Below are 11945 nucleotides of genomic sequence, written 5' to 3'. Positions count from 1 at the left end.
ATGTTCTTCAAGGGGTCAACTATACTTATGAAAACAATCAGAGTGTAACTTCATATGATAATTTTATGTTAATATTATATAATATACATGTGGTAGACATTTTGGTTCATCATTTGTTTTATTTTTCACATAGACCTAGAAAAATATTTAAGCAAATTTATAAGTGAAAGTATTTAAATGTTCTATTACTTTATACTAGTATTAGAAAATGTTTCTTTGGTTATTATAGAAATGTATATTAAAACTCCCCTGATATACTATACAAGATACACACACCTATAGTATACAAAAGGATTAGAAATTCCTTCTTTCTCTTCTTCTATCCTGAGGGGAAAACTATGGAAATTCACTTATAATAGGATGAAAAAGGGAATCTTTTGCTTGTATTTTTTTGCAATAATCAAACTCAGACATTCCCATATGTAAAGCATTTGCTCTATCTCTGAGCTATATTCCAAATCACCAAGCTATAGTATTAGCCCCATAGCTATTGAATTTAAAGTTCTATTATTACGTTTTCAAGTCACGCAGTTTCCTGTCTACTTCAATGGAATCAGCAGTGATAGATCCAATTCCAACACCCGACCGCCGTAATGATAGTTCCAGGGCAGAAATCTGACGTAACTCTTTGCGACACAACTTTACAGGTGTGACACCATGAAGCTGTCCCGTATTTCCCACTGGCTGAATTTGAGCTGATGGTGGAACATGAGATTTTGTAAACTGATTGTCATTTCTTTCTGTTTTATCCTCAATGTTTAATAAATGCCCGGGAGTAGGTGCTAAAGAGCGATAAAAGGAAAGTGATTCTGTTCCATCTTCACAGAGCTGCTGAGGTGGTATTAACAGGTTCGTTGAACTATCTAATTCTTTTTCCTTTCCACTTAATCGTATACTTTCAGTTCTAGATGCCCATTTTAATTCTTCTGAATTCACGCCTGATTCTTCTGCATTCAGGACTCCATCTGCAGCATCATGATCTAAAAATAATACCAAAAGAAAAAAAAACATTAGAAACAGCTCTTAAAAATAGCTGTTTATCTCTTTCTTTCTTAACTTACTGGTTGTGGGGGGCACACCCAGTGGTGTTCAGGGGCTACTCCTGGCTCCTTTGTGGGTCCTCCCAGAAGTGCTTGGGGAAGTGGGGAGGGACCGTGGTGTTTAGCGGGCTTGCTAATAGTAACGACAATCTAAATCCTTATTAAATAAAGCCAGAACAAATATTATCCCATTACCCACAGGATAATATTGGTTTTGTTTCAGTAGTATATGTGCAAAACTCCAGTTTTGGTTGGTGTTTCTAACATAACAGCTGGCTTCTTCTCTGAGCATTCTCAGCACAAGCTACAATGTCCTCCCTCAAAATGGGCCTAACAGCATAGCTCCCTCAGTGGGGAAGGTCACAGTGAGAAGAGATTACTGGGAGGGAGTGAAGAGATTAAAGCTTCAGGCAAATGCATCATAAAATCACTTAATATAAAAGACAAAATCTTGGACCAGAGAGAGAAATCACTCAGTGTGGGTGGCTCTGGTTCTAACCCCACCACTGTATATGGTCCTTCGAAAATTGCCAGAAGTAAGTCCTGTGTACAGAACCAGGAAAAGTACCCAAGCACTGCTAGGTGTGGCCCCGAAATAAAACAAAAAAGATAAAAACCTAGCTTTATGAAGTCCAGATAGGCCTAAGAGGAACACTGACAACTTTTAACATTGTTAGGTGGTTATTATACGTCTACTATCTGAAGAGAAAGCTTAGAACAAAAGTTTCACATTGCCTATAGACATTTTACTTAGCCTATAAAGACGGCCCCAAATTTTAAAGGTTTTATGTTAAAAACACAGACTTCCAGCTCCTATAAGAAGAATTAAATCATTTGACAAAGCAGCTGGAGTAGAATTGGACTATCCAGTTAGTAACTTATGTGATACCTAGACAGCTCACTCTGACTGCCAGGTCCTGCAGCTATTGTAGTTCATGACTTGGAATGCTATGAAGCTATTAGGAGAGATTAAGTCAAGAAATTTGCTTATAAGTGCATAGACACGGAGAGTATCATGCTAAGTGAAATGAATCAAAGAGGGACAATATAGAAGGACTGCTCTCATTTGTGGAGTATAAACGAACATAACATGAGGATGACACCTAAGGACAGTAGATACAAGGGCCAGGAAGATTGCTCCATAGCTGGAAGCCTGCCTCATGAGCAAAGGGGAGAAGGCAGCTGAAATAGAGAAATGATCGCTAAGAAAAAGATGGCTGGAGGAATCGGTAGGGAAGGGAGATGTGTGCAGAAAATGGATAAAGGATCAAACATGGTAACCTCTCAGTATCTGCATTGCAAACCATAATGCCCAGAAGTAGAAAGAGAGAATGGAGAATATTGTCTGCCATGCAGGCAGGGGGAAGGTGGGAAAGTGGAAGTATACTGAGGGTATTGGTGGTGGGGAATGTGCACTGATGGAAGGATGGGTGTTTGATCATTGTGTGATTGTAACTCAAACATGAAATCTTGTAACTATATCTCACAGTGATTCAATAAAAAAACATTAATTTCCCAAAAAGACATCATGCTAAATGGGAGAGAATATTTTAACATCATATAGCTGACAAGGGACTAATATCCAAGATATATAAAGAACTCACACAAGCCAGAGTGATGACTTAAAGGGCTGGAGCAAATGTCTTGCAAGCACCAGGTCACAAGTGTGATCCCTGAGCACTACCAGATGTGACCCTGGTGGCTCCAAGCACTGGTCCAAGCAGCACTTCATTCCTGGGCCTGAACACCAAAATGTTAACCCACACTGCTAGGAAGAAGATGGCCAGGAGTGGCTCCTGGGGCTATTGAGTGTTACTTGAGAGGACCTTAAAAAAAATGAACCAATAACCAAGAACTGGGTAGAAGAGATGAACAGACCCTTCCCCTTATGAAGGTATATGAAAATAATGTTCATCCATCATTTATCAGGACATACAAATCAAAATTACAATAAGATTGTTACCTCACACCTTTTAGAGTCACCCATTTCACAGAGGCCACAATGACTGATGTTGTGGAGAAAAATAAAAACTTGAATATTGCTGATGGAATGTAAACTAGTCCAGCCTCTTTGGAAATCAGTATGAAGGTTCTGCTGTAGTTAAAATAAGTCATATAAACCTGAAATTCCATTCCTTAGTACTTATCCCCGAAACACAAATTTGGGGGCAGAGAGTATAGCGGTTAAGGTGTTTTCTTTGCATGTTGCTCATCCTAGTCTGACCCCTGGGACAGCATATGGTTCTCTAAGCACTCCCAGGAGTGATCTCTGAAAACAGAGCTGGCAGTGGCCCCAAACTACCCCTTTGCTCAAACAACAAGCAAACGAGAAAAGATATGTGCACACCATGTTCAGTGAAAAGCTATTCTCAATAGCCAAGATCTGTGAATCACCCAGGTACCCAACAACAGATGAGCAGGTAAGAAAATAATGCTATATATGAAAAGATAAAATCCTTCCATTTTCAACAACTTGGGTGGTACTGGAGGATTTAAGACAGAGCAAATTAAGACAGGCAGAGAAAGACGAGTATTTGCTCATCTCACTCATATGTGGAATATAAAGAAAAAAATCTAAGGGTTAGTGTTAGTGGGCAAAGTACCTTGCATTCAGCCCACTTGGATTCTATCCCCAGCACCCCATATCACTACCCCCAGGCCAGCCAGGAATGATCCCGGAGCACAGAGCCAGGAGCATACCCTGAGAACTGCTGGGTGTGGCCCCAAAAAACTAAATAAAAAACCCTAGAAATGTAGTGTTTTTTTTTAAATATGGAATACATCAAAAGATAGATGGAAACAATCCAACACTAACCCTTAGATTTGTACCACAGAACTGAGGGTACCAGATGGGGGAATGCATCGGTGGCACAAAGCAGGAAGATTAACATAACTTTTCAATAATCTATAGTGATGTGAACCAACATTAACTGCAATAAAAGAGGAAAAAATAAAAAACAGAAAAGGCTGGGAAATAACACCAAGGGACTCTCTTTAGGGACTAAAACAGAGCAAAGATTTTAATCTCTCTCTCTCTCTCTCTCTCTCTCTCTCTCTCTCTCACTGGTGAAGTAAGATAATTTTTACTGAAATTTATTTAGAGAGACGAGAGAAAGAGAAAGATGTGAAAGGACAGAAAGAAGGGAAATGTGTTCAAGAGAGAACATGGACAACAAAGAAACAGACACAAGCAAGACACATGCTCAAGTGTATTCCATATTTAAAAAAAAAAACACTACATTTCTAGGGTTTTTTATTTAGTTTTTTGGGGCCACACCCAGCAGTTCTCAGGGTATGCTCCTGGCTCTGTGCTCCGGGATCATTCCTGGCTGGCCTGGGGGTAGTGATATGGGGTGTTGGGGATAGAATCCAAGTGGGCTGAATGCAAGGTACTTTGCCCACTGTACTACTTCATTAGCCCCAATTTTGTAGTTTTTAAGATTCACACACACACAAAAAAACTCAGAATAGCAAAAGCAAAGATATTAGAATGAAATGGCCATATACAAAGTTAGTCACAGACTGACTGCTAAATATTTTTGCACATTAAGTAATCCTTTTAAAAATCAGATGCCATTGCAGTTCTGTTTACAATAGCCAGAATCTGGAAAAAACCTGAGTGCCTGAGAACAGAACAGATGACTGGTTAAAGAAACTTTGGTACATCTACGCAACGGAGCACTATGTAGCTGTTAGAAAAGATAAAGTCATGAAATTTACATACAAGTGGTACTACATGGAAAGTATCATGCTAAGTGAAATGAGTCAGAAAGAGCGGGACAGACATAGAAAGACTGCATTCATCTGGGGAACATAAAGTAACAAAATAGGAGACTAACACCCAAGAATAGCCGAGATAAGTACCAGGAGGTTTACTCCATGGCTTGGAGGCCAGCTGCACACGCTAGGGGAAAAGTCAGCTCAGATAGAGAAGGGAGCACCAAATAAAGGGTGTTGGGAGGATCCGCCCAGGATGGGAGATGCATGCTGAAAGTAGACTACCGATCAAACATGATTGCCACTCAATGCCTCTTTTGCAAACCACAGCACCCAAAAGGAGAGAGAGAACAAAAGGGAATGCCCTGCCACAGAGGCAGGGTGGGATGGGGGGAAGGGGGGTGGGAGGGATACTAGAAATCAGTGGTGGTGAAGAATGGGCGCTGGTGAAGGGATGGGTACTCGATCATTGTATAACTAAAACCCAAGCACAAAAATCTGTAAGTCTACAACTGTACCTCATGGTGTTTCACTAGTAAAAATTAAAATAAATAAATAAATATCATATGCCTTGCATTTGGAGAGATAATAGAGTGGGTCGGGCATTTGGCTTGCACACAGACCACCTAGGTTCAATATCCAGAATGACATATGTTTCCCTGCGCCCTACAGGAGTGATCCCGACCATAAAGCTAGGAGTAAGCCCTGAGCACCACTTGGTGTGGACCCCAAACCAAAAAAATTGTTAAAAATTGTGATGTCAATCATGTCGGAGGGATGGGTATTTGATCATTGTATAATTGAAACCCAAGCACAAAAATTTGTTAGTCTACAACTGTGCCTCATGGTGTCTCACTAATAACAATTAAAAAAAAAAAAGAAAGATGGTATCACAAGAACTCATAAATTTTTTACGAACAAGAAAACATTATATTTTCCCATTTTTATTTCTGAAGAGACAGTAATCATAATTTATTAGGTCCCTCAAAAGTAAAAAATTATGAAAAATTTTTAAAAAATTGTGATGTCCAGGAAACAATGTCAGGAGGAGGAAGCACTGTCAAGCTCCTATGCAAAGGAGCAGAAATAGTACACTGAGGCCTTCATTCCCAAGCTACTTGGATTCTTCACAATCAAAAGTTTATATATCTAAAACAGAACTTGAAATATTTAAACAATGGCACAGGTCGTATATGTGTATAACTGATTCTAGGAGGGAGAGGGGTTTCCAAACTGTGCCAGGGGGTTGTGGTGGGGTGCTCAGGTATCTGTAAGATGGTATATTTAATATCAGTAACCCAGAGCTGTTTCAGGGTTTCTCTTGGCTTGGTACTTAGGGGGTGTTCCTCAGCAGTGGGCAGGGGACTAATTGGTGCTGGGGACTGAACCTAGGACTCCTGGAGCAAAGCATACGCTCCAGCCCTGAGTCATCTCTCCAGCCAAATATGGTGTACTTTAGTCATAGCAATACAGTAACTTCACGATACTGCTTCTGCAAAGTGTTGTTATATTTTTCAAAGTTAGTATTTATTTATAAGAGAATATCTCATTTTCAAAAATTATTGAATCACTGTAAGATTTACCTTTCAAAATCATGACTGCATTTCAGTCATAGTGTTCCAACACCCATGCTCCACCAGTGTCATTTCCCAGCACCAATGTCCTCCCCTTCAAGCCAGCCCCCACCCCAACCCCCCACCTCTCTTCTCTCACTCTCTTCTCATTTTAGGCATTGTGGTTGTCTGCAGAGTGTTTTGTTATGTTTCTTCATTTAGGAGAGAACTATCAGCCTTTCTTCATACAATTATTCAAGAAAACATCTCTATCTCGAAGGGCTTTATTACATTTTTGAATTCCCAGAGATAATTAAGAGATATGATTTATCTTATAAATACATACTTCATTTTACCTTTGTTCTTTTTTACCTTTACCCTTAATTTTCTATGTTTTCTATGGTTTTGATAATCAGAGGGTTTCATTTACCACAAAACTAGAAACATCATCTATTTTAGAATGTCGGGTTGCAGATTAAATGAATGAAAGACTATAAAAGCTTGTGGTACATGATGGGCAATCACAGACTCTCTCTCACATATTCACATTTGTTCATTTACTTCTCATTGGATTGTCTTAGACATAAACTAGACCAGTGCTTCTCAAACAGAAGCCATACAACCCCTACGCTACTCAAGGCCATGGCTGAAATCCTGGGAGGCCATAGCGTGAGACTAGGTGACCACCCAGGAGGATAAGAGGACCAAAGGGAGGAAACAAGGTTGGAAGGGGGCCAGAGAAACACTAAATAGAAAATTATTTTTGCTTATGGAGACAAATTAAATATCTCTTCTTGAATAATCTAGTGAGCTGGGAAAGGCTCCTCTTCAAGTCAGACCTGGCCCGCCAAGAGCTAGTGAAACAGTGTTTGCTTGACAAGTAACACTAATTGTCTTACATTCAGATGGTAACATTTGCCTCCGAATTGCTTCCCCTACCAGTTCTTTAACTTTCTTCTTAAGATCTCTGCTGGTTTTCTTATAGAAATAAAGATCTTTTTCCAACTGCTGAATTTTATCTTCATACGTCTGTAAAGTTTCCATAACGCCTTCCCCATCTTGTTCTATAAAACAGAAAGTTCCATTTGAAGCCAGTCAGAGTGAGAAGGATAAACACCAGGAGATGTCCCAAGTTATCCAATAACAACCACCCCCCCTGACTCTGATCACAAACAGCCTGTCAAAGCGTGGAGGTCTCCATGGTGGCTGAGCGCTGGGAAAGGAGAGAGAGATGGACTGAGGTGACAGAAGGACGGTGGAGACTCTGCATCTCTTCTGCGGTAGTGGCGGTGAAGTGACTTTGTATTCCATAAACACTAATGTTAGCACAACTGTAGCCAAGTTACATACAATAATAAATAAAATCAACCTTAAATAAATGATTGAAAATTATGTCTTAACATAGTCCCATGCTTTGTTGAAAAGGTCAGACCATGTCACACATATTGGTTAACTTAATGGATTTGTTTTCAGCCACAGTTTGGATTCCTGTGCCTGTAGAACAAAATATTTATTTATCTATTTATTTATTGCTTTTAGGGTCACACCCGGCGATGCTCAGGGTTTACTCCTGGGGGTACTTGGGGGACCATTATGGAATGCTGGGAATCGAACCTGGGTCGGCCACATGCAAGGCAAACACCCTCCTCACTGTACTATCACTCGAGCCCTCCAAAATTTTTTTAATTGGGGCTGATTGATTGTATAGAGGGTAAGGCTCTTGCCTTGCATACACCCAACCCAAACTAAATCCCTAGCACCATATATGGTCCCCTGGGCACTGCAAGGTGTGATCTCTGAGCCAGAGCCATGAGTAAGGCCTGGATACCACTGGGTGTGACCCAAACCCAACACAACAAGAAAATTCGGTGGGGAAGGGCATACCCAGTGATGTCCAGGACTTACTACAATCAGGAGAACCTGGTGTGCTGGCTTTCAGAACATAGTTTCAAATCCACTCTTTTTATATTGGTAAATTTACAGAATAGTTCAACTTGTTTCTTCTGTTGTAATTGGCTATTTCTTTTTAATGCTTTTTGGGTCACATGCAGCAGCAATGCTCGGGGGTTACTCTTGGCTCTGTATTCAGAAATTTCTCCTGGCATTGCTCAGAGGACCATATGGAATGCCAGGGATCAAAGCCGGATTGCCATGTGCAAGGCAAATGCCCTCTCCTCTGTACTATCACTCCAGGCCCAATCACTGGCTATTTTATAAATTTTTTATATAAATTTATTTGTTGTCTCATCATCTTGTTTTAAAATTAACATAAGGGGGCTGGAGTGATAGCACAGCGGATAGGGCATTTGCCTTGCACACAGCTGACCCAGGTTCAATTCCCATCATCCCATATGGTCCCCTGAGCACCGCCAGGAGTAATTCCTGAGTACAGAGCCAGGAGTAACCCCTGAGTATCACCGGCTGTGACCCAAAAAAGCAATAATAATAATAATAATAAATATAAAAAATTCCCATAAAGTATATATCATATAGAGTAACCTAATGTATGTCCCATACACAGTTGAAATAAAAAAAATCAATTAACATTTTTAGTCTGACCTTATGAGGTAGCTATAGAAATGAGTGATGTCTGTTAAGCATTCTTATTTGAGATACAATATCAATCCAAAATATTTTTAAGGTTCTGTTAGGGCTGGAGAAAGAGTACAGGTGTTACCCCGTCTTGCATGCGGCCACCCTGGTTCAGTCTCCAGGACCTGGTCCCCAAGTGCCACCAAACATGGCAGGAGCAGCACTGCATCCTCCAGCTCTGGTTTCAACTTTCAGACATCAGGAGGGGATGCCAGGCCTTGTGAGCCTGGCAAAAAGGAGCCCCCCAAAATTCTATCACTTCAGAGGCTTAGGGATAAAATAAGGGAAGAAGAACATAAAAATAATGAATAAAATAAGGTAAGTGAATGAAAGGATATATAGGTCCTGTTAGGGAAATTCTAACACAGTGACTGTTACTTAACTCCAAAAATTAACTTTAAATGTCCCTAACCACTCAAACTTAGAAATTTCTGTTTTCTAGAAATTTATGTTGCTGCTTCTCGATTCTTTTAAACCCATTTCCTTCTATAGAATCTTAATAATCAAGACTAAAGGGGTCTGAAAGAAGGCTAAAGGAAATGCTTTGAGTGTAGGAGGCCTGGGTTCAATCCACAGCACTGCACAATCACAAATACCACTGGGTGTAACTCCCAGTCACCCAGACTCAGATTCAGCCCTTTAGCACAGCAGAGGGTGGCCAAAATAAACAAACAAACAAACAGAAAAATGAAGACCCAGCAGCAATGAAGCAGCCTGGACTGAATCAGCCCCATTACTGCCTGGAGTGACTCTGGTGCTGCTGCAATTATTCAGGCACTGGAATCATGTTCCAGCTCTTTCCACACCAGAACTGACAGCCGAACTAACCAATAGCAGCATATGTCCACTAGTGGTAGGCTGATTTTTTTTAAATTGAAGTAACAATGTATTATAACGTTATATAAATTTCAAGCATGCATCTTAATTAAAAATCAACTGTGTCACTTAAGAAGTATCTCATGGTTAGACATACATGAGTCTCTGGATTCAATCTCAAGCAAAAAGATATTACTACAAAAAGATATTTACTACATTAAGCTCACTACTAAGGAGTAATTGTCTACTCCAATATGTTCTAATATGTTACCATATAAATGTCCACTTACGTCCATTTACCTATTACCCTCCTTCCTCGGAAATTTCCTTCCGGTAATAACTACTTAGCCATGCTTTTTTCTTTTTTTTTTTTTTTGTTTGGGGCTACACCCAGCACTGCCAATGGCTTACACCTGGCTCTGCACTTCCAGATTACTCCTAGTAGACTCTGGGGACCATATGTGGTGCTGGGAACTGAATCTGATTCAGCTGCATGCAAGGCGAACATCCTACCCACTATTTTATAGCTCCAGCGCCTCTACTTGATCTGTTAAGCGTAGACAAAGATAAAACTTTAATGTAGAAAATTTACGATTAGAAAATATAACAAATAACCATAAATTTGACAGTTCAGTAATTTCAATTTTGTGACAAGGAAGTATTTTAAATACCATATATTCTGGAGAAACGAACTTTTTTTTTTGGCTTTTTGGGTCACACCTGGCGATGCACAGGGGTTACTCCTGGCTCTGCACTCAGGAATTACCCCTGGCGGTGCTCAGGGGACTATTTGGGATGCTGGGAATCGAACCTGGGTTGGCTGCGTGCAAGGCAAATGCCCTACCCGCTGTGCTATCGCTCCAGCCCCACAAACTTTTTTAACTGTTCATCACAGAGCCTGAAGTTGCACCATATTTCTAAAGACTAAAGCAACAACAAACTTTCGGTATGGAAGCAGGCAAAAGGGATGGAAATGTAAGCACGAGATAAGTACATCAGAGCCAACTATGCAAACGTGGAATCAAAACAGCATAACCTGTGTAAGGAGCACTAATTCATCCAAGTCTTTAAGTGATCCAATTCCTGTCAATTCTCACCCCCGCCCCCCTCCTCCCAGGTTCCTCTTCCTATGACTGACAAGAAGGGGCAGGTACCTTTGAAATGATGTAACAGTAGCTGCATCTTTTGCTCATGTTCCTTCTGCTGGAGAGTCAGTCTCCGGTCACACTGCACTTTCAGATGTTCCAGTGCAGATTCCAACTCACGAACAATATTATCCTTTTCTAGAACCTTCATTTTAATCTCTTCATTCTGCAACTGCAGTTTTCGTTCACTTTCTCGCAAATTAACAACCTAGAAATGATATTATTTGACCTATTAAGCAGCATGTCTTAAATAGCCTAACATAATAAACTAAACTACTTCAGTTTCATAAGATAAACTTCTTTAATAACCATGGCATAACTGGGCAAATGCTTTGTCACATTCCACGAAATAATACAACCATTGAAATTTGTTGGGATTCTCTATCGTGTATTTTAAATTATCATTTAAAATATAATGTTGCCAAAGATAACGGAAATGAGCATGAGAACTGGTCTGTAGTGGGGAGCTTGGTGAGGGCACACTATGACAGTGGGGGAGGGAAGTGGTGACCCTGGGGGGGGTGGTGTTGAAGGTAGTAAAATGTTAGGCATGAAACCATATCAGTAACAGTATTGTAAACCACAGTGCCTAAAAGAAAAAAAATGGTGCCTGCCATAGAAGCAGGATGGGGAGAGGTGGGGACAGGAGAGTAACTGGGGACATTGGTGGAGGGAAGTAGACACTGGTGAAACCCAGTCATGAGTAACTTCGTTCCTGGTGTCTCAATAAAAATAAATAAAAATATAATGTTGCTCTAATAATCAGTACTCCATCATTCCTAAGTTCACATTTAAAATTCTTTAATTCTATTTATCTACTATTAGAAGATATGAGAAATTCGAATAATTTAATTTTTAAATTAAAAATAAATTAACTAAACTACTTAGTAATTCTAGTAGCACCATAGCACTGTCCTCCCATTGTTCATCGATTTGCTTGAGCGGGCCCAGTTAAGTCTCCATTGTGAGACTTGTTACTGTGTTTGGCATATCGAATACGTCACAGGTAGCTTGCCAGGTTTTGCCTTGCGGGCAAAATACTCTTGGTAGCTTACCGGGCTCTCCAAGAGGGGCGGAAGAAT

General features: G+C 40.2%; 1 protein-coding gene across 1 annotated transcript in view; it reads right to left on the bottom strand.

Annotated features, from left to right (window-relative positions):
• Nucleotides 1-466: 466 nt before the first annotated feature.
• KIF27 (kinesin family member 27) overlaps nt 467-11945 on the bottom strand; it is a 99568-nt gene continuing 88089 nt past the window's right edge. Inside the window, exons 16-18 of the mRNA XM_056122468.1 lie at nt 10873-11071; nt 7210-7374; nt 467-980 (exon numbers count right to left, since the gene is read on the bottom strand). Coding sequence (XP_055978443.1) covers nt 511-980; nt 7210-7374; nt 10873-11071 — 834 coding nt within the window. The 3' untranslated portion in view covers nt 467-510. The remainder of the gene's footprint in view (nt 981-7209; nt 7375-10872; nt 11072-11945) is intronic.

Source organism: Sorex fumeus, unplaced genomic scaffold (assembly GCF_029834395.1).
Source record: "Sorex fumeus unplaced genomic scaffold, SorFum_2.1 ptg000046l, whole genome shotgun sequence".
NCBI lineage: Eukaryota > Metazoa > Chordata > Mammalia > Eulipotyphla > Soricidae > Sorex > Sorex fumeus.
This window is presented reverse-complemented; position numbering and strand designations above follow the sequence as displayed.